Source organism: Dipodomys merriami, unplaced genomic scaffold, assembly GCF_024711535.1.
Source record: "Dipodomys merriami isolate MVZ:Mamm:240054 unplaced genomic scaffold, mDipMer1.0.p SCAF_57, whole genome shotgun sequence".
NCBI lineage: Eukaryota > Metazoa > Chordata > Mammalia > Rodentia > Heteromyidae > Dipodomys > Dipodomys merriami.
This window is the reverse complement of record NW_027206146.1, coordinates 2,793,442-2,818,787: the sequence shown is the minus strand read 5'-3', so window position 1 is coordinate 2,818,787 and position 25,346 is coordinate 2,793,442. Positions and strand designations below refer to the sequence as shown.

At 52.6% G+C, this 25,346-nt stretch overlaps 1 protein-coding gene across 1 annotated transcript; it reads right to left on the bottom strand.

Moving 5' to 3' along the window:
- Positions 1 to 6,995: 6,995 nt before the first annotated feature.
- On the bottom strand, positions 6,996 to 20,091 carry Ppp2r1a (protein phosphatase 2 scaffold subunit Aalpha). The gene is made up of 15 exons (XM_070000813.1): positions 19,930 to 20,091; positions 14,692 to 14,782; positions 13,374 to 13,474; positions 12,980 to 13,212; positions 12,528 to 12,675; positions 12,258 to 12,413; positions 10,111 to 10,225; positions 9,954 to 10,024; positions 9,617 to 9,751; positions 9,239 to 9,412; positions 9,079 to 9,139; positions 8,771 to 8,925; positions 8,269 to 8,411; positions 7,668 to 7,759; positions 6,996 to 7,460 (listed from the first exon to the last, which is right to left on the bottom strand). Exons 1-15 carry the CDS (start codon positions 20,005 to 20,007, stop codon positions 7,444 to 7,446), a joined length of 1,770 nt encoding a protein of 589 aa, XP_069856914.1. The 5' UTR covers positions 20,008 to 20,091; the 3' UTR covers positions 6,996 to 7,443.
- Between the last annotated feature and the right edge of the window lie 5,255 nt (positions 20,092 to 25,346).

The following is a 25,346-nucleotide window of genomic DNA, read 5'->3' as shown; positions in this document are numbered from 1 at the left end:
GCACCACATAAGCAAAAAGAAAAAAAGCCGGAAGTGGCGCTGTAGCTCAAGTGGTAGAGCACTAGCCTTGAGCTGAAGAGCTGAGGGACAGCGCCCAGGCCCAGAGTTCAGGCCCCACGACCGGACCCAAAAAAAAAAAAAACAACTCCCATGCTCCTGGATTGGAAAATGGCAATACTTCCCAAGGCTATCTACAAATTCAATGTGATACCTATCAATATTCCAACCTCATTCTTCAAGGAAATAGAAGAGACAATCCAAAAATTCATATGGAACAATAAAAGACCCCAAATAGCAAAAACAATCCTCAACAGAAAGAACAGTGCTGAAGGAATATCAATACCAAATTTCAAACTCTACTACAAAGCCATAGTAATCAAAACAGCTTGGTATTGACACAAGAAGAGACCTCAGGACCAATGGAATAGAATTGAAAACCCAGAAATGAACCTACAGACCTATAGCCATCTAATCGTCGATAAGGGAGCTAAAAAAAAATAGAATGGAAGAACGACAGGCTCTTCAGTAAATGGTGCTGGCAAAATTGTTTAACTACTTGTAGAAAACTAAAGCTAGATCCTTATATATCACCCTGCACCAGAATCAACTCCAAATGGATCAAAGACCTCGAAGTCAAAGCAGACACTCTGAAAACATTACAGGATGGAATAGGAGAAACGCTAGGTCTCCTTGACTCAGGTCAAAATTTTCTAGAGACCCAGCAACACAACAAATCAAAGAAAGGTTGGACAAATGGGATTGCATGAAGTTGCAGAGCTTCTGCTTGGCAAAAGACATAGCTAGCAAGATCAATAGAAAGCCTACAGATTGGGAGAAGGTCTTCACTAGCCATACAACGGACAAGGGTCTCATATCAAAAATATACTTGGAACTCAAAAAATTAAATCCTCCAACAACAAATCCTCAAAGAAACAACTGCCCAATAAATAAGTGGGCTAATGACTTAAAGAGAAACTCCTCTGAAGAAAGAAGGATGGCCAATAGACACATGAAGAAATGCTCAACCTCCCTTGCCATAAAAGAAATGCAAATCAAAACAACATTGAGATACCACCTCACCCCAGTTAGAATGGCAAAAATCAAGAACTCAAATAACGGGGCTGGGAAGGTGGCTCAGTGGTAGAGCGCTTGCCTTGCATGCCTGAGGCCCTGGGTTCGATTCCTCATAAGAAAAAAGAAAAAAGCCGGAAGTGGCGCTGTGGCTCAAGTGGTAGAGCGCTAGCCTTGAGCTGAAGAGCTGAGGGACAGAGCCCAGGTACAGAGTTCAGGCCCCATGACCGGACCCAAAAAAAAAGAACTCTAATAACAACAGATGCTGGAGGGGATGTGGACAGAAGGGAACCTTACTTCATTGTTGGTGGGAGTGTAAACTTGTTCAACGACTTTGGAAAGCAGTATGGAGGTTCCTCAAAAGACTCCACATAGAGCTCCCCTATGACCCAGCAGTCCCACTTTTGGGCATTTACCCAAATGTTTACAAACAAGACCACACTAAAGCTACCAGCACAACTATGTTTATTGCAGCATTATTTACCATAGCTAAGATCTGGAACCAACCCAGATGCCCCTCAATAGATGAATGGATCAAGAAAATGTGGTATATATACACAATGGAATTCTATGCCTCCATCAGAAAGAATGACATTGCCCCATTTGTTAGGAAATGGAAAGACTTGGAAAAAATTGTATTAAGTGAAGTAAGTCAGGCCCAAAGAAACATAGGTCCCATGTTTTCCCTTATTTGCAATATCTAGTATATGTATGAGTCAAGCAGAAAAGGTCAGATAAGGTGATGTTAGGAAAATGAACGCTAAGATACGTATTTTAAATGTTTTTTTTTCTTTCATGCATTTGTTTTTTTTTAATATAAAGCACATTTTTTTAATATAAAGATGTTTTTAAAAAACAAAGGCTCCTTGAGAAAGTCCCTTGCTTGGCTATTGTGACATTTCCTGCAGTGCTCCTCATGTCCCTTGTGATAAGGTCACTTTACAAAGGCCTCTGGGGTGCAGGTCAGGACTGCTGTGCTGAATGACAAACAGGGCCCTTTGGTCCAGGGCTCTCCACCACCACCCTTTTTTTCTCAGTAATGAATTGCAGGGTGACAGCAAGCCAGAAGTAGCACTGATGCCCCAGGGACAGTGACCAGCCCTGAGTACAAAAGCTCAGGGATAGGACCCAGGCCCTGAGTTCAAGTCCTGGGACCAGCACAGAAAAGGAAAGCAAGCAGATGGCAGGCCTGCCGCCAGGAGCCATCCAGGGACTATGCGGGGTGCTGAGTGGACTCTGTGCTCTGAGCCAGGTGCCTCCTCCTGATCCTGAAGTTCCCATATCCACCACACCACAGAAAGGCTTGAACCACAGGCCCTGCCGTCCCTGCACTCCCTCCCCCCACACTTGCTCTAGCCAGATTCTGTACCTGTCCCACGCCCTTAATCCAACCCAAAGTCATTCCTCCCAGCACACGCATGTCCTGGGCTCCTTGGGGAGATGTCTGGTGTCATCATTAACCTCACGCACACCTGGTCCTTTCCTGACCCCTGGTGTTCCCGTCCCCAGAGGTCTTCCCTGACTGTGTCACCTTGGAGAGCATGGATGTGGACTTAGCCTCCTGATCTAGGGTCAGCGTGCTTCCTCCACCAGCTCCCTGCCTTCTGAGGTGACGCAGGCTTTCCCTGCCCCCACCCCACCCCCTCTCAGCACCCGCTCCCCAGGAGCACCCAACCCTCCACCCACCTCACACTTAGTCTTGAGCCTGATCCAAATCCAAGACAACCCATGCCCCGCACTTCCCCTCCCCCACAGCGCTCAGCAATGCTCCACCAGCTTTTCCTCTTTTTTTTCTTTGCTCGGCCATGGGGCTTGAACTCTGGGCCTAGGCTCTGTCTCTCCTTCACCTCTTCAGCTCAAGGTTAAGCTCTGCACCCCATGCACCCCTGCAGTCCACTGGAAGCACAGCCTCCCGATGTCACGCTGACATGCAGCCCTGCCTGAACACGTTACTTCTGGAGAGTTCACATATTCAGGACATCTCTCTCCATCGCTGTCTCCTTTCTTCCTGAGCACCCTCAGTTCTGCGCCAACATCTTGTACAATCCCTTTCCTGTTCCCTGCATCCTTGCCACTCAGTGGACGGACCCCCCAACTCCAGCTCCCCCCGCCACACAGCTGCCGGCCAGAGCTCACAGCCAGCTCCTGACTTGGCTTCATTCACAGCAGCACCTGGTAACTATGCTCAATATGAAGGAGGGATGAGACACGTCTCACTCCTGGGGATAACTTGAAGCTCCTGACAAATCCTTCCAGGAAAAATGGGTTGTGACACAAAGGTGCGACTCAGCCTGTGAACCGGCTGGGAAGTCAGTTACCCCCAAACACACCCTGCATCCTAAGTTTAGGGGCTCCAGCCCCACACCTTGTGCACCTCCTGCTGGTACAGCAAGCCACACTGTGGTCGCCATCCTCACAAAACCACCAGTCTGGCAAATCGCTGCCATTGCGATCAAAACAGCGGAATCCAGAAGGGCCAAGAAAGTCCTGGGGAGGTTTTGGGGAGAAGCACTCATGCCAGGTCAGATCTGGGAGTAACCATTGACTGATGCCTAGGACAGGCGCCATCTAACTTGTGTTCCTGGGTCATACCTGAGTCCTGGCACTGCACACACCTACCTTGTCAGGTCCTTGCCAGACTATCTACCTTCCCATTGTTTCTACTTCATTAAAATCCCTAACTACTCACTTCTTCTTAAAGCTGATAGTGTCTTGGCAGAGAAACCTTTAAAGCAGATGGATCTTTGGTATAATGATTTTTGGGGAGTGAGGGGGGCAGCGGGAAATCAGTAGTGGGGCTTGAACTCAGAGCCTGGGTGCTGTCCCTGAGCTCTTTTCCTCATGGCTAATGCTCTAACACTTTGAGCTCAGTGCCACTTCCAGTTTTCTGGTAGGGAATTGAAGAGTCTCCTGGACTTTTCTGCCCAGGCTGGCTTTGAACTGTGATCCTCAGATCTCAGCCTCAGTATCTAGGATTACAGGTGCAAGCCACGGGTGTCCAGGGTCTTACTCTTCAAATTGTCCAGGACTGGTTGAGCCACACTTGCAATTTTGGGTGGAATGTAACGTGGGCATGGTGCATGATCTTTCAATGCATTGTTGAAATTACTTGCAAGTATGTTATGAAATATTTTACATCTGTGTTCTTCAAGAAAATAGGTGTCTAATCTTGTCTCTAGTCTGTCCTCATTTTGGTATGAGAGGGAGTTTGGTAGCATTCTTCCTTTCCTAGTTTTTGAACCTGTCTGAGGAGCATTGGTGGTAACTCTGAACACCTAGTGGAACCAGTCAGTAAATCTATTTACTGCTTGATTACAGATATAGTTAGGTGACGAAAACCTTCTTGTGTCAAACCTAATGGGTCCAACATGCAAAGAAGTGAATCCATTTCTTGTATGTTTTTTAATGTGTTGGATTAATTTTCTAATATACTTCCCAGTGACAACTTGAATTTAAACTGTTATGATATTCTAATTTTCTTAGTTAATGTCTTCACTGTTCTTGGATTAAGGCTTGTCAGTCTTAGCTATCTTCCCAAGGAAAGTTCTTACCTTGCTTAATTTTTTGTCAGTCCTGAGGCTTGAACTCTGGGCCTGAGCACTGTCCCTCAGCTCTTCAGCTCAAGGCGAATACTCTATCACTTGAGCCACAGTCGCCACTTCCAGTTTTCTGGTGGTTTATTGCAGATGAGTCTCATGGACCTTCCTGCCTCAGCTGGCTTTGAACCATGATCCTCAGATCTCAGCCTCCTGAGTAGCTAGGATTACAGGCGTGATACACCAGTGCTCAGCTTCTTTCACTCATTTTTTTTACATTGTTCTTTAATCTCCATTTTTCATTTTTACCCTGATTTGTGTGTGTGTGTGTGTGTGTGTGTGTGTGTGTGTGTGTGTGTGTGTGTGTGTGTGTGTGTGCGCGCCTGTCCTAGGGCTTGAACTCAGGGCTTGGGCACTGTTGCTAAGCTTCTTTAGCTCCAGGTTAGTGCGCTACCACTTGAGCCACATCTCTGCTTTGTACATTCTGGGGATAGTTTATTGATAATAAGCCTCATGAACATTTCTGCTGCCTTTGAACCACAATCCTAAGATCTGAGCTTCTAGAGTAGCTCTCATTAGTGGTGAGCAGCCATCAGTGCCTGGCTGGCTCTATGCTGATTTTTATGATTATCTTTCTTTTCTGGGGGTGGGGGGAGGAGTCCAGTCATGGGGCCTGTACTCTGGGCCTGGACACTGTCCCTCAGCTCTTCAGCTCAAGGCTAGCACCACTTGAGGAACAGCGCCACTTCCGGCTTTTTTTTTCCTGCTTATGTGGTGCTGAGGAATTGAACCCAGGGCCTCAATCATGCAAGGCAAGTGCTTACCACTGAGCCACCTTCCCAGACCTTATGATTATCTTTCTATCCATTGTTCTGGGTTTGTACTTCATTGTTGATTGCATTTGAGACACCTGACTGTTTTCATGCCAGGCCCACATAGCTATAAATTCCCTGAGAAGCTTTTGCTGCATCCCAGAGTTTCTGGAAAGTTGCCATATGGTTTTGATTCTTGAATTTGTAAAGTTGTTCCTTCATTTGATCCTTAAGTCTTATGGCTGACTTTGGGCTGGACAGCCTATCACTTGATGAGGGGTCTTAAGCCAACTTTCTAACTTGGCCTAGACTTACGGGTCCATGGCATCCAGTAGTACTAGTTCATGAAACCAGGGCAGCAGTAGACATCTGTGGGCTGGCAAGCTGTTCTGTCAGCAGAGGGTGACAGTCTTTATCTCATCAACCTAACTTGGGTTTGATGTCTCCCCTGCTCTCGTGGGACAAGCAAATGGGGCTCCCTTTCAGGTCAGTTCCCATTTGCTTGGGACAGTTTTCCACCCTGAACTTTCAATTTTGTCTTGGCTGGTGAAGTGTCATCTCTATGCAGTGTTGGTTTATAACTGGGCTGGGCCAGCTCTCCCTCCTGGCTGACAGGCACGGGGTAGAGCTGGGTCACTGCTTTACAGTTCAGACAGGTGTATACAGATCTGGAAAATACTGTCAGCTTTATGTTGTACAACAATTCCCCACCACCAAATAGCTCCAAATTTTTAATATAATATCTATTGCCATCTACTCCTTTCTATCTCGTATATTTGTCTGTTCTGCTAAAAAAAACAACATTCCATGAAGAACAAAGCTTGGCAAATGCAGGAAAATGGATGGAACTGGAATTCACCATAGATCTTGGGAAGGAAAACAAGCCAGACAAGAAACGTAAGTATGTTTTTTCCAGGTGGAATCCAGACTTTAAAAGACACAAACCTAGCCGCGAGCCAGTGGCTCACTCCTGTCATCCTAGCTACTCAAAAGGCTGAGATATGTGGATCACGGTTCAAAGCCAGCCAAGGCAAGAAAGTCCATGAGACTCTTATCTCCAGTAAACCACCAGAAAACCAGAAGTGATACTGTGGCTCAGGTGGTAGAGTGCTCACCCTCAGCTGAAGAGCTGTGGCACAGCAGCCAGGACCAAAGTTCAATACACATGAGTAACCAAAAAAAGAAAAAAATGATATAAAGCTATAAAGGAGACTCATAGTGATGTCCTCTACCACAGGGGCTTTGGGCATGCTTGCAGTACCCAGTGGGAAACCCAGGCTTTGATACAATACTATGTGCTCATCAAAAAAAATGGATGATTTTCCCAGGGCAGGGGTGTGGCTCAGTGAACAGTAAGAGGACTTGAGCAGTAGGAGGAAGTGAATAATAGGAGGATGTGAACAGTAGGGCCTCCCCAGGCAGCCGGGTCCTTGGCCAGCTCTGCTACAGCAGGCAGCATGCCTTGGGGTCAGGACACTCAGTGTGAGTGCTTAGGACTATGTTTCCTCAAAGAAAAGGGCAGAGACCAACGTCCCAAGACATTCCCACCAACCCCCACTAAGACCTGAGGGCCAACTGTTTCTACACCTTTATTTCTTTGTGAAAAGAGGGAAAAAAGGAATAAAATATAAACAGTACAGTTGACACAAATAAACCACCGGGGTAGAAGGTGGGGGGAAGAAAGAGGAGGGAGGTGGGAGAGAGTTGGGGATGGGGTTCCCATCTCAGCAGCAAGAGGCAGTGACCAGGATGCTCGTGTCTCTCCCTACAGGGCAGGAGTGGCGCCTTCTTCCTGGCTGCTGTCCATCCCACCGTGTGTCCCTCAGCCTTTGGTAGGGGGCCGGGCACTGTCTCCCCAGGCGGCTCAAGGAACGTGCGTGGGGCCAGGTCTGGGATCAGGCCATGCACAGGGAGGGCTGTCAGTGACTCACTGGCTCCATGAGGGAGGAGCTCAGGGAAGGCTGAGCCAAGGGTGGGCCAGAGGCCGGGCACTGGAGGCCCAAGCACTGGCTCTTCATCCAGCATCAGGCAAGAGACAGAACTGAAGGAACAGGAATGGGCCAGCTCAGAAGCCCACCCTGGCCCTCTTGCACCCCTGCCCAGGCCCCACCACCCTCTCCCCATCCACCCGCATGTCTGGCCCCCCCAGTCACTGACTGGGTACTGCCACCCTCTAGCCCTCCCAGGCCCCTGCCAAGGCACTACCACCCCTCCCTCCTGCCACCGCCCGCCCACCCGCAGCCCGCACCAGTCAAGGCCTCCTGGGCAAAGTACTTGACGTCCACATCCTGGTCCTGGGTCAGCTTCTCCAGGACCGGCTTGACCTCGCTCTGCAGGGTGCTGGAAGCAGAGGGGAAAGGGCTGGAGCATGAAGCTGATGGGGGCCCACAGCTGGGAACTCAGTTCAGCCTGGCCACCCCCTTGCATCTCCAGATGACTAGCAATGCTGAGCCACCCCTCACCTCCCATCCCTTCACACCGCTCCCCATAAGGCTCGCCACCACCACTGCCGACTCCTCAGTCTATAGTGAAGCTGACACTGGGAGGAAGCAGCAGGGAGCAGTGGCAGCTGAACACAGTGGTGCACATCTGGAATCCCAGACACTGAGGAAGCCCTAGCAATAGCTGGGCGTGGTGGCACCCGTTATCCTAGCAGTGTGAGCAGCATGCACAGACCAGGCAGCCTGGGCCTACACATGCACTCTGTGAAATATAACAAAGGCAAAAAGCACTGCGGGCATGGCTCAAGTGGCAGAATGCTTGCCTAGCGAGGTCAACCCTCAGTATCACCATAAAGGAAGAAACCGTGTAGCTGGAGAGGAGCATAAGAACAGCGAGTCCCAGCTCACCTGTTGTCGAGGATGGGCCCGATCTTCTGCAGGGACTTGGCCACATTGAAGCGTACGTTGGCAACGGGGTCCCCTGCCATGCGCACAACAGTGGGCAGCATGTGCTTGGTGGTGATGTCCTGCCCACACACCTCTGACAGAACCTGGCCAAGCACGTGCACACGATCAGTACAGTCAGCGCCTGGCACCTGGGCCCGGGTGTCAAGGCTACGCCAACCCTCACTGGCATCCAAACGGAGTGCGTAACTGACACCATCTCCCCGCGATTACGATTTACAACAAGCTCAACTCTGAACACGCAGCCAACGGTGTGTCTCACACCAGGTCACCCTCGCCCAGGCCAAGGGTGCCGGAGGTCTGGAGCCCGCCCAGCTCCAGATGTGTACCGCTTGCCCTGGCCTCCAGCCTCTCCATTTGCAAGCTTGGTGTCAAGGCAGGACCGTGCGTGCCCCTCCCCTGGCAAGCCGGCTCCTGGGCTCAGGTGTGGCGGGGCCCCACTCACGTTTATGCAGAAGAGGGTAGTCATGCGGTGCAGGTAGTTCGGGTCTCCAGACATGGCCAGCACCTTGGGAATGATGGTAGCATGTGCCCACTCCTTCCCGAACTTCTCCACCAGCTTTTTGAGGTTGCTGGTGGCTGCCTCACGGATGGCATAGACTGCAAGGGGGACAGGAAGGCCATCGGGGAGTTTTAAAGTGCGCATGGCTCAGAGCCAGCCTTCCCCAGGGTTCCAACAGTGGGGGCAGGGCACAGACAGAACAGTGGCATGGCCCCACCCACTGGCTGCCAGGTCCTTCTAGCAGGACTCACCATGGTCCACCAGCCATGCCATGCATAACGAGTTGAGTTTCTCATCAAAGAATTCCACTCCCTGCCAGAGGAGAGAGGTGGTGAGGACTCTGAGGATGAGGGAGGCCGGCCTGCCTCCTCTCCCCTCCCTGCCCTACCCGGCATGCCCTGGATCACACACCAGCTGCCCAGCCAGCAGGGGCATGTACTCGATAATGGCCAGCCGCACCCGCCACTTGGCATCCTCGGCTAGCTCCACGATCGCAGGCAGCAGGGACTGGGACAGCTGCCTGATGCCGATCACCTCGTTCACGCAGTCCAAGTTGGAGATGATGTTCAGTCGCACCTCCGGGCACTGCAGAGGATGGGGCTCCAGTAATGCCTGGCCCAAGGTGGCCCAGAATGGGGGGAGGGGAGTGCCACCCCACAGCAACACCCTACAGACCTGCCATCTCCCCAGGGCCACTGCCCCAGCCCCAACCTGGCCCGGGGGATACCCAATGGACTCCGGGATGGCGATTGATCACCTGGGTGGGAGCCTGGGGGAGGGGAGATTCACCTCGTCCTTCAGCTGGGCCAGGAAGAGGGGCAAGAGGTGCTCGATGGTGTTGTCTTTGCCCAGGATGGGAGAGAGGCCCATGATGACGGAGGCCAGGGCGGACTTCACATGCTGGTTGGCATCTGACACCAGTTCCTGGGAGGGAGAAGGGAGGGAGGCCCCGGGGGACCTGCCTCAGCTCCTCTGAACATGATTGGCAGGGGCATGAGGGTGGGCTGCAGGGTCCATGCCTCCATCTCCTTAGCTGCAGCCTGTGACCGAGCTGCCTGGAGCATTTCTACAGCCTGTTCTTTGCCCTCTTTCAAGCCCAGCTGACTCCCTCCGCCAAACTGGTTACCTTGATGCACGGCAAGATCTGGGTCATGATCACGTTCTCCCGACAATCCGAAGAGAGGTTCTCGCAGAACTCTGCGGGCCAGGGTGGGGGATGAGATGGAGCTGGCTGCACCTCTACCCTGATTACCCCTCCTCAAGAATGGGTCACGGGCACCCACCTTTCACCTTGTGAGAGGCCGCGGCCCTCACCTCCGCCTCGCAGTCCTTCATCAGGTTCTGGAAGGCGGGTACCAGGTCTGTCTTGGTGATCTCAGGCCCCACTGCCTTCTGGAGCTGTAAACCCAGAACCAGGGAGAAGCGGGGTGTGTGGAGCGAAAGGGGGTCTGGCAGCCTCTCTCAGCTACTGAGGCCAAAATCCATACAGAAGCGGTACAGAGGTGTGGAGACTAGGCAGGCTGATCTCCCTAGAGCCAGGACACGTCCCCAGCAGTGTGCGCCAAAACCACAGACCTTAGTTCACATTGTCCCAAGTGGGGCTTTCTGTGACCTGATCCAAAAACATGCCATCGATGCAGTGTCTCCCGCTTTTACATTTATACTAAAATATAGTGGGCTGAGTCACTAAATGGGCAGGGGAGCTAAGGAGAGATTCCTCAGAAGAGGGAAGAATGGCAAAGAAACACAAGAGGAAATGCTCATCATCTCTGGGCATGAAGGAAGTACAAATCACAACAACCCTGAGATTCCATCTTAATCTAGTTAGATTGGCCAGCATTGTGAATTAGAACAAATGCTGGCGGGGATGTGGAGAAAAGGAGCCCTACTGCGATGCTGGTGGGAATGTGAACTAGTGCAGCCACTCAGCACAGCAGCCTGCAGGTTCCTCCAAATACTAAACACAGACCTTCCCTCCCACCCATTCCTGGGCATCTACACTGAACATCATGACAAGGGCACACCCATGTTCACTTCCACACTACTCACAATAGCCAAGATACGAAAATAGCCCAGATGTCCCACAGTAGATGAGAGGACCCACAAAATGTGGACAATGGAACTTTACACCATCATTAGGAAGAATAAAATAATGTCATTTGCAGGGAAATGGATGGAACTAGAACAAATCATGTGAAGTGAGGTATGTCAAGATTGGAGATAAATGGTGCGTGTTCTCTCTGATATAAGGAAGTTAGATCTAAAATGCACTGGGATATGACAAATGCCACAGGAGTCCAGAGACTCACACACAGTGAGACCAAAGGAGAATAGTCTTAGGAGAGAATCACAAAGGACCAATGCCTAAGCATCTCTTCATATTTATATAAAATATTACACATACTGAAACAAATCCCAAGATGTGGAAACAAAATACATATATATTTTTTGGTTTTAGCTTTTGATACTTCTGTGTTCTTTATCTGATAAAGAGTCTGTTCTCGTGTTATCTCTGGGAGGGTCCAGGGAGAGAAAAAGGATAGAAAAAAAAAGTGCATCCATGGATCTCACAAGACATTGATGAAAGTAAACTGCACAACTCGTGGGTAGAGATGGGAGGGAGGGACGGGGAGGGAATGAGAACAGCAGACACTCTGTACAAAAGGAAATGTCCTCATTCTCTGACTCATGCATGCCATTGTAATCCCTCTGTACATCCCCTCTATAATAACAGTTCACATGTATAAAATGGGCTGTGCACAGCAGCTCACACCTACAATCTAGCTAGATATATAGGAGGCAGAGTTAGGAGAATTGGAGTCCAAGGTTAGTCTAGGCAAAGGTGGAGATCCTAGCTGAAAAATAAATACAAAGGGTAGGGTGTGCCTCAAGAAGGGGGGCACCTGCCCAGTGAGCACAAGACCCCAGTTCACAGCCCCAGTTGCCAGTATGAACATATGTCTGGACGAATAGGTGCCTAGTGACTCTGGGTTTTCTTGGTTGCCAGACATGCCTTATGCTTGCTCGTGACCATCACCAGAACTGATGTGTCCATACTAACGCACACACAAGGGTAGCCCTCCAAGGGCCTCATGCTCTTTTATCAGTGTAACTGGTATGGAGTGCTGGTGAGCAGCCCTGTTTCTATCTCAGCTCCTTGTCTGTCTGCAGCTTCCACTCCTGGGCAGGACAAGAGTCTCCCTTGGAGTCCAGGACAGAGCTTGACTTTCCCACCTTTTCCGGGCCCTGCCATGTACAAATCAGGGCGAGTGACAGCTTCCCAGTGTGAATGTGCACTCCTGACCCTGCCAAGATCCAGCCCTGGCTTCTCTGCCCACGGATGTCAGGCTGCCTGCTCCCATGCAGGACAGACACACCTCCCTCTTCCCTTCAGCCTTGGCCCTGCCTGTGCACTGCAGGCCTCACACACCTCAGTGAACTTGTCGGCCACCATGTAGCGGACGCGCCAGGACTTGTCCTCGGCTGCCTGACGCAGTGTGGGCATCACCAGGGCCTCCAGGTCCTCCTGGGGCAGGAGCTGGGCGATGTTCACACACGCCTCCACCGCCAGCAGCCGCACGGAGTCCTGGGGAGCAGAAGGGGTGCTGAGTGCCCATGGGGCATAAGGGCAGAAGGCCCAGTGGTGGGATGGGGGGAGTGGTAAGTGGGGGAGAGGAGAAAGGGCAGAGCAGGGACCCACCTGCTCATCAGAGGCTAGGTTGGAGAACATGGGAATGATCTCACTCTTGACGTTGTCCAGCTCTAGGACCTTGGCGAACTCCCCCAGCTTGGAAGCTGCGGCCCGCCGCACCATGGGGGTGTCATCTGAGCAGAGGTTCCTGAAGTACCTGGGGATCCAGAGTGGCGCTGGGCAGGAGGAACTCAAAGAACCGAGAGAGATCAGAGGGCATGGACCCTTGGGCACTATGGTTGTTGCCCAGGGCATAGGAGGCTTCAATCAGGATAGGAGAAAGAGGAGGAGGGCGGCCTTCGGCCAGGGCAGCTCAAGGGAGCAGCGGGTAGGGTTACTGTGCATTCACACACCCATGGGAGGGGGAGGGGACTGCTCCTGAGGCCCAGCAGGTGAGCTGACCCAAGGGGACAGGACAGAGGCGGTGGGGCAGGCGGTGGGCAAGGGAGCCCAGGACTCACTGGCGGAGCTCTGCCTTCACAGCGCTGGACACTCGCGGGTAGCAGACGGAGAAGAGGCCACAGGCCGAGGTGCGGGAGGTGAACCAGTCACCCCCCGCCAGCCGTTTCACCAGGGGCACAAAATGGGCTTCGAGGTCAGAGGGCGAGTGCTCATGGGAGATGGCCCGCAAGGACTCCACGGCCTTGTCCCGCACCACCGTCTCCTCCACCGTGGCCAGCGACTCCAGTGGGGGCTGCAGGGGCGGGGGAGGGGCGGGTGGCACTGATGCTCTGCTCAGCCCTCCAGCCCTGAGGCCATCCCCCTGGACAGCACCCCGCCCCCCTCCCAACCCTGCTCCATGGTGCCTGTCTCCGCTCCAGGGATGGGAGCGAGGACCCCACATGCTATACTCACCAGCAGGCAGTGCACGTACTCTGGGCCCCCCACCAGGCCAGTGAAGGTTCCAAGCTGCTCAGCCAGGGCCAGGAGGACCTCATCCTCATCGTAGATGGTGTCTGTAGGGACAGGGCATTCCCATCACAGCCCACCCTGGGGCCCCGGCACCCTGGGATCCCGGCCCCAAGAAACCCAAGCTTGCTGTCAGCACCCAGAGTTTTTCCATATGGCCAGCACAGAGAACAAGACACGAGCTGGGGATGGGTGGGGGAGTGCTGCATGACAGGGCCACTCTACACCCCTCAGGGAGGGGAAACCGAGTCCCATCATGTGCATCACTGTGGCAAGCAGATTTCCTGTTCAGGTACAGCTTACAACTCAGCACTGTTCTCTGCCAAAAATCCTTTTCTATCTGTTCAGACTCGGTTCAGCTACTGCCTCCTGGAGGCTTTGCAGGCTGTCCCTCCCCCAGCCTGCCCCCAACCACCGGCCCCTGTGCCCAGCTCCCACTGAAGACAGCGCCAAGCCAGCCACAGTCTCAGGCCTCAGGGCTGGGCAGGGCAGGCCGGGGCACAGGCCATCTCTGGGATTCTTCCTTTCTGACCTAGGACTCACCACAGGAAGCGCAGCACCCAGGGCTCAGAGCACCACCTCCAGAACCGTGATATTACACTGCTGTCCTTTAAGATGCCAGCCTGGCATTTTGCTCTACCCCACGATCATGCTGCAGTAATCGCTTACAAAACCAATCCTGCATGTTCTGCTGGCGTGAGGCTGAGGCTTCGGCTTGTCTGTCTGGACAGCACTACCTTTACCCAAAGACACGGCATCTGCCACATGCGACTGGAGAGGCTCCCAGGCAGCAAGTCCAAAGAAGGGACCTAACGTCCCTTGGGGCTCTGAGTCCACGTATCTGTATACCCGGCAGCTCTTGGTCTGAAGCTCCCACATTCCCCCCCCATCCCAAGCCCCAGTTCTTTCCATCCAGGCAGGCAGAACATTGTCTGATGAGACTGTCCTCACAGCTGACACTTAGGTGTTAAACAGACTGAATGCTCTCCATGTGTCTATCTGGCAGAGCCCGAGGCAGGTCTCAGGCTGGGAGTCTCACTCCAGGGCTTGCGGCTGCCTTCCAGCACACTTCCGAGAGGACATCCTGCCTCCACCTTCCTCTTCCTCAGCCTTCCCCTCAACACAGTCCTGCAGTACATAAAGCTTGTCTACCTGCACCTCAGCCTCTGTACCCCATCATCCAGGGCCCCTGCCGTGGGCTTCTCTTATTAAGCAGAAGCCATCTCCAGGCACCCCTACTGCACTGGGCCCCAAGAGTCCCCACCTGTAAGGAAGGGGAGGAGTTCACTTCGTGTCCTTTCCACCCCAAGGGCCAAGGCGATGGTGGACAGCTTCTTGATGCTGTTGAGGCGAAGCTGAGGAGAGAATGAGGGAGAATGTCAGTAATCCCAGACTCAAGGGAGCTCCACAGTGCTGGGAGCAGACGATCAGCACACCCACCATGCCCTCCTCTGACCTGAAGTGCACAGTTCAATAGAAACAGCGCACTTTCTGAGTTCACGTAAGATCACACACGCTGCCCACTACTGGCTACTACACCACATATTCCACTTAGTAGCAGCCACTGCATAGCATGCATGCATGCATGCTCTGGGCCAGGCCCTAGACAAGGCACACACACCTGCAACCTCACTGAACCCTCAAAGCAATCGTACAAGGTGTGAAGCTGGCTCACAGCGTCAATCCTGTGAGGCGCAGCACGAGGCAGAACCTCTGGCCAGCTCACAGAGGTAAGAGAATGGCTGGCAGAACAGGCATTTAAACACAAGACTTGTGGCTAATGGTGATGATGAGAGAACAAACAATAGGATACTATTACTACAAAAACAAAAGTCAGGTATGCTGATGCACACCTGTAATCCCAGTACTCAGCAGACTGAGGCACAAGAATCGTGACTTCAAAATCTGCCTGGGATACATAGTGTGATCTTCTCTCAATATAACAATGACAACAGAGGGGCATCCACAGCCATGCTGTGGGCAATACCATGAGTGAACGGGAACTCAAGACTGTACAGGTGGCTGTGGGTACACAGTTTCTGGCTCATTAATTCCCTCGGGAATGCTGGCCATAGAACCTGAGCTTTGTTTCGGAGAAGGGACATGGTAACTACTGGGCCCAGCTTTTCTGTCTCAGAGCCATCGCTGCAGAATCCAGACCAGTGTCGCACAGTACATCCCAAGACCTGTTTTGGGAAGGGTCCAGCCCCACATGCCAACAGGAGTGCCACAGCGTGCAGGAGGAAGTGCTGCTAGGCCCCCCAGCCTGGCCCTGTCACACCCCTTCTGCTTGATCACACTTTGACACAGTCATCCCGATCCAATGAAGTCTGCATTAAAAAAAAAAAAAAAAAGAGGGTTTGGAGAGCTTCCAGAGAGCTAAAAATGTGAGGGTTCATGGAGCGTAGTGGGTGTAGACAAGGCATGCAGCTCTCGGGGCCTTGCCACACATCTCTTTTCAGTGGCATCCTTTATGGTGAACCCAAGAGGATTTGTTCCCGGTACAGATTCCTTTGAGCCGATCAGCCTCACGTGGGGGCAGAGTCAGAAACACAGGCAAGCAACCTGGGCCTTCACATCCACAGCAGGGGAAGTTAGGATGAGAAGTGAACCGAATTAGAGGGGCCGGGCTGTGTCTGTTGTTGCATAAGGAAATGCTCGGGGCAGGAGGTATGGCTCTGGTAGTAAAGCACCAGCCAATGAGCAAAAGCATCAGATACCTAGTTCAAGTTCTAGTCTCAAATTTAAAAAAAAAAAAATGCTTGCTGGCTATTGGGGAGAAATGCTCAAATTTTCAGGGCCAAAGCTTTTCTGTTGACTCTGGTGGAAAGGTGGAGAAAATCAGGGAATTTTGTTTTTCTTTTTTCTTTTTTTTTTTTTGTCGGTTATAGGGCTTGAACTCTGTGCCTGAGCACTGTTCCTCAGCTTTTCCGCTCAAGGTGAGTGCTCTACCACTTGAGCTACAGAGCCACTTCTAGTTTTCTGAATGTTTATTGGAGATAAGAGTTTCACGGACTTTCCTGCCCGGGCTGGCTTTGAACCGTGATCCTCAGATCTCAGCCTCCTGAGTAGCTAGGATTATAGACGTGAGCCACCTGCACCCGGCTAATTTTGTTTTTCTTTACACATGGCCTGTAAGCTATTTCCCAGTCCCGAGCCAGTGCTGGTGAACAGGAAAGTAGTGTCTGTGGGTGACTGTTTCAACATCCCACGATGGGTTCACTCTGAATTGGGGGTGGGTCCTACAGCCAACCAGTGTCCTCCTAAGCACCCCAGCTGGAGAAGACACAGTACTCAGAGGGCACAGCCTGGGGACAGAGGCTCGGGGAGGCTGAGGATACATCCATAAGCCCAAGAAAATCAAGAACCATAACTGGGCCTGAAGTGAGGAGAGGAGCTCAGAGTGGATCTCCATAGAAGCTGTGAATGTAAGCCACTGGGTGAGGCTATTTGTCCCAGCAGTCCCAGAGAACAGGTGCATCAAATTCTAGTAGTGTGTTCACATGAAGGGAGGAGCAGCCAGACCCTCCCTCCCCTGCAGAAACCAAGCTGAGAGCAAGGGATACCCGCCTAGGCCAGCCTGGGTAGACAGGGTCCTAACCCTGAGGCTCTGATTGTGACCACTGCAGCAGACTGCAAACCCTCCTGTGTGCTTCTCCTGCCTAGCTCCAGTGCACGGAGCACAATGACATCATGTGTGCTGAGTGAGTGACATCACTGAGACCAGCTAACCCTGGTGGGCACAGAAGGCCTCCTCCCACAGGGCATGGCAGACCAGGAAGCTGCATTGAGGTGAGGAGTAGGCCCCATGCCCCAGGAAGGCGAAGAGTGACTGAGAGCTTCCCTGCAGATGAGCCTCTCATCAAGGCATTATGCATCTCTTTGGGATCACAATGGAACTGATGAACAGTTAGGTAAAAAATGCAGCTGGGCTTAGTGATGTGCACCTGAAATTCCAGCACTGAGGAGGCTGAGGCAAGAGGATACTAGGTTCAAGGCTAGCCTGGACTACAGAGTTGAGACCCTGTCTTAAAAAGCAAAAGAGGGGCTGGGAAGGTGGCTTGGTGATAGACTGTTTGCCTTGCATGCAGGAGGCCCTGGGTTCGATTCCTCAGCACCACACAAGCAGCAAAGGCTGGAAGTGGCACTGTGGCTCAAATGGTAGAGCACTAGCCTTGAGCTGAAGAGCTGGGGGACAGTGCCCTGGCCCAGAGTTCAAGCCCCATGACCGACTAAAAAACAAAAACAAAACAGCAAATAAAAAGAGACGATGAACTGGATCCTGTAAAATAAAATAAAATAAAATAAATTTTAAAAAACAGCAAAAAAAAAAAAAATGGGGCACTGGTGGCTCACGCCTGTCACCCTAGCTACTCAGGAAGCTAAGATCTGAGGATCGTGGTTCAAAGCCAGCACTGGCAGGAAAGTCTGTGAGACGCTTCTCTCCAATAAACCTCTCAGAAAGTGCTGGAAGAGTGCTAGATTTGAGCACAAAGAGGCTCATGGACAGTGCCCAGGCCGATTTCAAGCCTCATGACTGGCAAGAATAAAATAAAATGAGAGAGAAGAGAAATGAAGAGGTGTGGAGGAAGGGAAGGGAAGGAAGAGAGAAGAGAAAAAGAAAAATACACACCTGAAAATTTTCTCTGGGCCTTATTGACTACCTAAGTTTCAGGCAGTAAAAGAACTGCAGCATGAAAGACTCACAGACTCAAAACTTACTTTAAGTCCAAACTAAAATAGGCAGCGACCTCCAGAAAGATACAAGCCAACTCAGCTGGGTGGGTAGTGAACGCAGGTGTGTGGGCTGTGCTAGGGAGGGGCTGTAACCACTCTCAGCTTTAGACTGGCAGTCAGTCTGACCACTCAGCTGGCTTTCCAGCACCCCAGGAGCCAGATGTTATGTAAACAAACTGATATGATTTGCAAAAGCAGCAAAGGCTGAATCTGGCCTGGGGTTGTGCTTTTTTGACCCCTGCACTAATCATACAGTGCTCTTGGGTCTGAAATGTTTCCTAAGAAAACATTTTGGGGAGCACTGACCTAGGTGTCTATGTTCCCTGCTTTGTCTTCAGGTGAGGTCTCCATGTGCTCCTCTCTGTGGCATGGACACTGGGTAGGGGCCACAAGATGTGAGCAGCGGCACCGGCAAATAAACCATCACCATCACCATAATTGTCATGCCAGTCCTCAGAGCAGCTAGCATCGACTGGCTGTTTTCTGTGTACATCCCAGGGCTGGAATGGATGATGAACACGCACGGAGTCCCAGGACTGTACTGAGGCCTCGTTTCTCCAATCCCTATGCTGCCGCAGGGGAGCAGGGGTAATGATGCGGCAGTGGGATGGTGGGGCAGGGCTCCGCAGCCCCCCTCAACCCCGACAAGGCCTGTCAGGACAGACAGACGTCTCCTTTTGAAGGAGAGACTACCCCCACCCCTTATCGGCCTCAAATCCTGACCCCTCTGCGGCGCGGACCTCCGCCTTCTCCTCACTTTACTTTGGCTGCATTGGACCTGTGCTTCGCCCATCGCCCCTCCTCATTTCACTCCAGGTGCCCAGAAGTTGGGGTGACGCCTAACGGGGGCCCAGGCCCAAATAACAGAATCAGAGTCATCTACCCCCGACCCACGAGGCTGGGCCCTCTTCTGCGAGGTCTTACATCGAGGTAAACTGAGGCCTGAAGGGAGGGCAGGGGCCGCTCCCGGTAGTGCCGGCCAACGTGTAAGGCGCCCCCCGGTAGGGCCTGGACCCCGAAGCGGCCTCAGTTCCCCAACCAGCCAGGGGAGCCGCCATCACCAGGAGCCCCAGACTTCATGGGAAAGAGCCGCCCGGGACGAACTGCCGCGCCCAGTCCCCGGGTGCCGGGCCGGGCCGGCGGGCGGGCGGGGACCCACGGGCCGAGCCCCGGTTCGAAGCCCCCAGCGGCACCTCGCAGCCGTCGACGTAACTATACGCCCCGTACAGATTGGCCCCCAAAGGTAGCCGGTTCTCCCCTCGGGAGGGCATCACGTCCCCCTCCCAACCAGGGACCCACCCCAGCACGGGAGGGGATGTGGCGGCCCCGGCCTCCGCACAAGACCCACACACACACACCGCAGGACCCCTCCCCACGCGCGGCCACACCACGCGTCCTCCCCGTCTCCCAGGGACCACTCAAGGCCTGCTGCCAATCACCCGGCCCTCGGCCGCCCCCAATCCCGGTCGCCGACCCCCGTCAGGGAGGCCGCCGTCCCCAGTCCCAGATCCCGGGCCGCCGCGCGGACCCGCCAGGCCCGGGACCCTCGAGGCCGACCCGGCCCCCGCCCTCCGCTGAGCCAACACCCAATCCGGGACGCCGTCTCAGGCAGCCTAGCGACCGTAAGAGATGAGAGACGGACGCTGATTGGCCGCCGCCCCGCCCCTCCCAGCGAACGCAGAGCTCTCCCCCGCGAGGGCCGTTCCAGCCCCCACCCGGCTCTCGCTTTTTCCATCTTCCCCCAAGACCCCACTAGTCTCCAGACCTGAACATCCTCGTTGCGGAGCTCGTCTATGAGCACCGCAATGGGGTAGAGCGAGTCGTCGCCGTCGGCCGCCGCCATCTTGGCTCCGTCCCGTTCCTGTCAGACTGCGGCCAGCGCTGTGCTGAAGCCCGGGTCGGGAGGGGCAGGGCGCGAAGGAGGAGGAAAGGCGGGCGTGGGGACGCCCGAGCCACTCTACAGGGGCTGCCCCACACTCATTGGCCGCGCTACCGCCACGGCAGCATTTCTTTGGTCCGGACGAGTGAAGTCCCGCCCACCGTCCTTTTACCATTGGTGGAAAGAACGACATTGGCTTGCCAGAGTCGGGGTTGGGAGGGAGTGGAGAGGAAGCGGAAGTGCCGAGTATCTTAGCGACCAAGACTGCACCCGCCCACGTTGCTACTAACTACGGCTAAAACGAGCAGCTATTGCGGCCCAATCAAGGTCGGGAGCGGGATAAGGCGAAGCCTTGCCCTTGGGCCGCTCCGGCGCGGGGTCGCTCGTGAGGGGTGACGTCATGCGGGGACCGGGCGACCTGCAGGGTCTTGCTTGCGCGGACGAGGTTCCGCCAGATTCCCGCCGCCTCTGTGAGGGAGGAGGCCCGGAGAAGGGTCATACTCGTGCACCGGCCCTGGGCTCCAATTCAGGGCCTGGGCTGATGCCCTACCACCTGAGCCACAGCGCCACTTCGGCTTTTTGCAGGTTCATTGCAGATGAGAGTCTCACGGCCTTTCCTGCCTGGGCTGTCTTCGAACCGCGATCCTCAGATCTCTGCCTCCTGAGGAGCTCAGATGACAGACGCGAGCCAGCACCCAGCTAACCGCTCCCATTTTTTTTTTTAAGGTCTGCAACACCTTGCGCTGGGTCCCAAATATCCTGGAGAATGTAGTTTTATTTGTGTGTGTGTGCCTAGGTCATGGAGCAGCACACTTGTCACAACATGGCTTCACAGTTACTGAGGAAGCCAGGCCATCTCCGTTTCAGATCTGTCAGCTTCTCCTAATACCTTATGCCCACAACTCGTCCTCTGGGCCTGTGACTCCATGGCTTTCATCCCGTACAGACACAAAGAGCAGGTCTACAACACTCAGAGGAATACCATTTTCCCCAGCTCATCCAGATGCCTGCTGTCCTGATAACCAAGTCCTTTGTTCCTCACTCCTGAGAGGCTCTGGGTTCAATCCAGAGCACTGAAATATCTTATATCTTATCTATCGATCCATCCATCCATCCAGATATAGATATGTGATACTGTGGGCAAGCTGGACCAGGAGAGAGAAGAGCAATATAATATATCAGAGCGAGGGACTGAATAGGCAGGCAGTGGCAGGCAGAATTGGAAGAAAGAAGAGAGAATTACTGTGCAGTTATTAGGCTGTCCCTCCACAGGAGATTGGAAAGCATCTCTCTCTCTGCATGTCAGCCATCTTGTAGCTTTAATAAAGAAAAGACTATTCACCGAGCCTTTTCTCTCTGGTGGGTGGTGTAACACTGAGAGCTGACATAACACAAAGACCAGTTGTTCAATGAAGAAGCCTGAGTAGAAAGCGTAATAGATCCAGACTGTGAACCCTGGTTACTAGCCAAAAATGATGGTATATCTCTGGATTCTCAAGGCTGTTAAGTTGGTGAGGTTGAAATCGGAACTCTCTACAGAGTAAAGCTAGATCTGTCTGATCCTTGGGTTACATAGGGGACAGAGTTGTCACCCCCAAATGTTTGCCATGTGGAGGATGGAAGTGAAGGAGAGGGAAGGGATGGAGTGGGCTTGGAGGTGCACGTGTAATATTCTGGACCAAACGACAGGAGATAGAGCAGGGCTTACTTCCCTTTTATGTCTACCTTCCACTCCAAAGTGCTCTTTCTTCCACTGCTGTGGGGTATAGGCCTGGGCTCAGCCTGAAATGCACCCTGCCCCCAAACACAGAGAGCTGCTGCTTTGTCCTGAAAGCACTGAGCACCTGTGGATAAGCCAAAGCCAGACCCTCCTGGTGACTCTATTTCTGCCTCCTAGATCGGCAGGACCTTTCTTTCTTTCTTCTACTATCTAGAGAATGAGAGAGAGAGAGAGAGAGAGAGAGAGAGAGAGAGAGAGAGAGAGAGACAGAGACAGAGACAGAGACAGAGACAGAGACAGAGAGACAGAGAGACAGAGAGACAGAGAGTGTGTGTGTGTGGCTGGCTGGAACTCAGGACCTTATGCTCATGATCATTTTCTTTATTCAAGGCTGGTGCTCTACCATTTGGGCCATACCTTCAGCTCCAGCTTTGGGGTGGCTCCTTGGAGACAGAGTCTCATAGACTTTCTGGCTTAGGTTGGCTTCGAACTGGAGTCCTCCAATCTCAGTCTCCTGGGTTTCTAGGATGACAGTGTGAGCCACCGGCACCCAGCTCAAGGGCTACCCCTTCATGTGTTTTTTTGTTTGTTTGTTTGTTTGTTTGTTTGTTTTTTGGTCAGTCATGGGGCTTGAACTCTGGGCCTGGGTACCACTTCTGGTTTTCTAGTGATTTATTGGAGATAAGAGTCTCACAGACTTTCTTACCCGGGGTTGGCTTTGAACCGCGACCCTCAGATCTCAGCCTCCTGAGATTACAGGCATGAGCTACCTGTGCCCGGCTTTTCATGTGCTTCTTTGTAGGGCCCTAGGCCCCCAAGTCTCCAAGGATGCCAACTCCTGGTGCAGAAAGCAGGGCCTGAAGCAGGAATCAGAACCTGGGACAGCTCTCCCCCAGTGGGCCAGCCAGGACACAGGATTGGATGAGGGCAGCCTGCAATGCATGTTGCCGGTCAGCAGGCGGCAATAGAAACAGCCGCAGGCCTCATGGCTGAAGGAGGAGAAACTTTCATGGGGTGCAAATCAATCCAGCTTCAGTCTTCCTTTGGGTGAGTTCCTGCGGGCACGGTCGCAGGTACAATTCCGTAACTATAAATGATTGTAATCCTCATTTATCAGAATCCTCCATGTCATGGGGAAGATTCTCTAGGAGAAATTGTGCTATAAGAGAATATGGGTTGGGTTGAGTTTGGGAAGGGTTCTGGTAGCCCCTTCCCTGTATTCCTGTCACTGAATGCAGGTGAAGGTTCTGTGAAGTTTCCCCCTAAAAGTATAGACTCTTCACTTAGGGTCCTTGACTTTGATTACAGAATAAGAATTTCTTTACAAGTCACAGTTGTAAGAAAACTAGGCGGCACTTTATTGAGTACGTAAGCAAGCTGACAAATAGAAAAGAGCACAAGCACATTCTAATGAAGTGTGGGTGCTCTAGAGAAGAAACACAGCTCTTGGGCCACAAGTATTTCTGTGGTAAAGGCAGGGGGTCTTATACAAAGTTAGGTGTTTCACCTTTGCTCTAACTACTCCTGGTGTTATGCTTTCTGAGTTTCTGGATATTTGGGCCATTCTTTCCAGGAAAGAAAGCATCCTGCCAGGAAACAGATCCTTATCCTTGAGATAAGGAGGTGCCCTGTGATCTGCATTTGGGGCAGGAGTTGGTTTACATCTGGGGGGAACATTTTTCTCAGGAAGGCATACATCCTGCCAGACAAATGTTAATTCTTGAGGGTGAGAAATGCATCTCCCAGGAAGGCAGTACACCTGTTGCTTCTCTCTCTGAAGCAAAGCTAAGGCTCCTGTGTTTCTCAATACCAATGTCTTGGAGTTGCCTCCACCGGGCCTCATTTCCCCCTACATGACTCTGGTCCCTTTAAAGGGGAGCAGATGAATGAATTTCTCTTGTGTGTGCTGTAGGGTCCCTATACCTTGTTTCCCCTTCCTCTGTCCTGAGTCGTTCCCATGTAGAAGACAATAGCCAATAACAGAGAAGTAAGCTTATGACCCATGGGGTGTGGCGGCTGTACCATCTGCCTGTCGCAGACTGCAGGCAGAATCCCATGTGATCTCTCTCTTCTCTGCAGTGTTGTGTTCCCGGGTTTCACTGGGGGCACAGGTCTGGCTAAGGAGCCGCTGCTGGCAGCCCACTCTTGGGCATTTTCTCGAGAGGACCCCCTAGCATGCTAGCATCTCTCATAGAGGACGGAGGCATCTTTAGGGGGCATCATGTCATCACTGATTTGTGGGTGCTGAAAGGATCCTTCATGTCCATCCCAGGGGACCACCTGGAGGCAAGCAGGCACAGGAGAAAGATTATTCTAGGGGTCACGTTTCCCTAGAGAGGGAGCACATGGCGCCCATGTGCAGGTAGCAGGTCTGGGGGTAGGAAGGAAGGTAGGTGGAAGCTCAGGTGGGTCTGGGTGGAGAGAGTGAGTGGCCAGCTGTAGGGCAGGAATTACAGGGTAGGGAGGAGCCAGGTCTGGGTGGAGCTGAGGATCCAAGGTGGGCATAATGGTAACAGGTGCTGTTTCTCTGTCTCTGTTTCTGGGGTGGCAGGGGTGTATCCGTCAGGGAGCATGGGCCTCCGGAGTAGATTCCAGGCAGGCACAGCTCTTAGCAACACGGGTACCTCTATTTTCTTGTGCCCTCCTCTCTTTGTCAAGTTGAACAACACACTCATCACAAACACAAAAGGCTTTGGATCCTGTTCTGCTGTTGGTCAGGCAGATGAGTCTTAGACTGGCTCGGAGTGGCGCTCCTATGGTTTTCCTGATGTTCTGTGTCTGGGGCTCAGGCTCTGGGCCAGCACCTCCATGCTCTTCGTCCTGTACAGACACAAGCAGAGAATGAGACACATACAGAGGACCAGTGTCTCCACCAGAGCCTCTCCCAAGTCCAGAGCTACCAAAAGCATCCTCCTCCTGGTGATCGCCTGTATCTCCTTTACACCGTGTCCTGCATCCCTGCTCCCTGTAATCCTAGCTTCTCAGGAGGCTAACATCTAGAGGACTGAGGTTTGAGGCCAGCCAGGCAGACACACTCACTAGACTCCATCCTCAAATAGGAGGGAAAAAAGCAAGGCTAGAGACGGCTCAGGTGGTAGAAACTAGACTTCAAGCCCCCAATTCATAACAACTGAGAAGAGGCAGGGCCTGGCGCCCCTTCCAATACCAAGGCTCCTTGCTGGTGAGCAGACCTTCCCACCAGACCGTCCGCTCACTTGTGTACATCACTGCCTGCAGCCCTGCTAGAAAAACCAAACAGGGTAGATATTTTACTCAACATCCTCTCTTCCATCTCCGTCTATAAAATGTACACATTCTGTTTCTCTGGGAAGCATGATTCTTGCTTCATAGTTTTAGGGGAGAAAGGCTCCCTAGCCTTGTTGCTCATGGGGTTGGACAGTGAGTAGGTAAGAGAGGGCAAGGAGGACAGGTGTGACCACAATGCATCTCATGCTTGATGGCTTCAGCTGGGCGCCGGTGGCACATGCCTGTAATCCTAGCTACTCAGGAGACTAAGATCTGAGAGTTGTGATTCAAAGCCAGCCCAGGCAGGAAAGTCTATGGGATCCAATCTCCAGTGAAC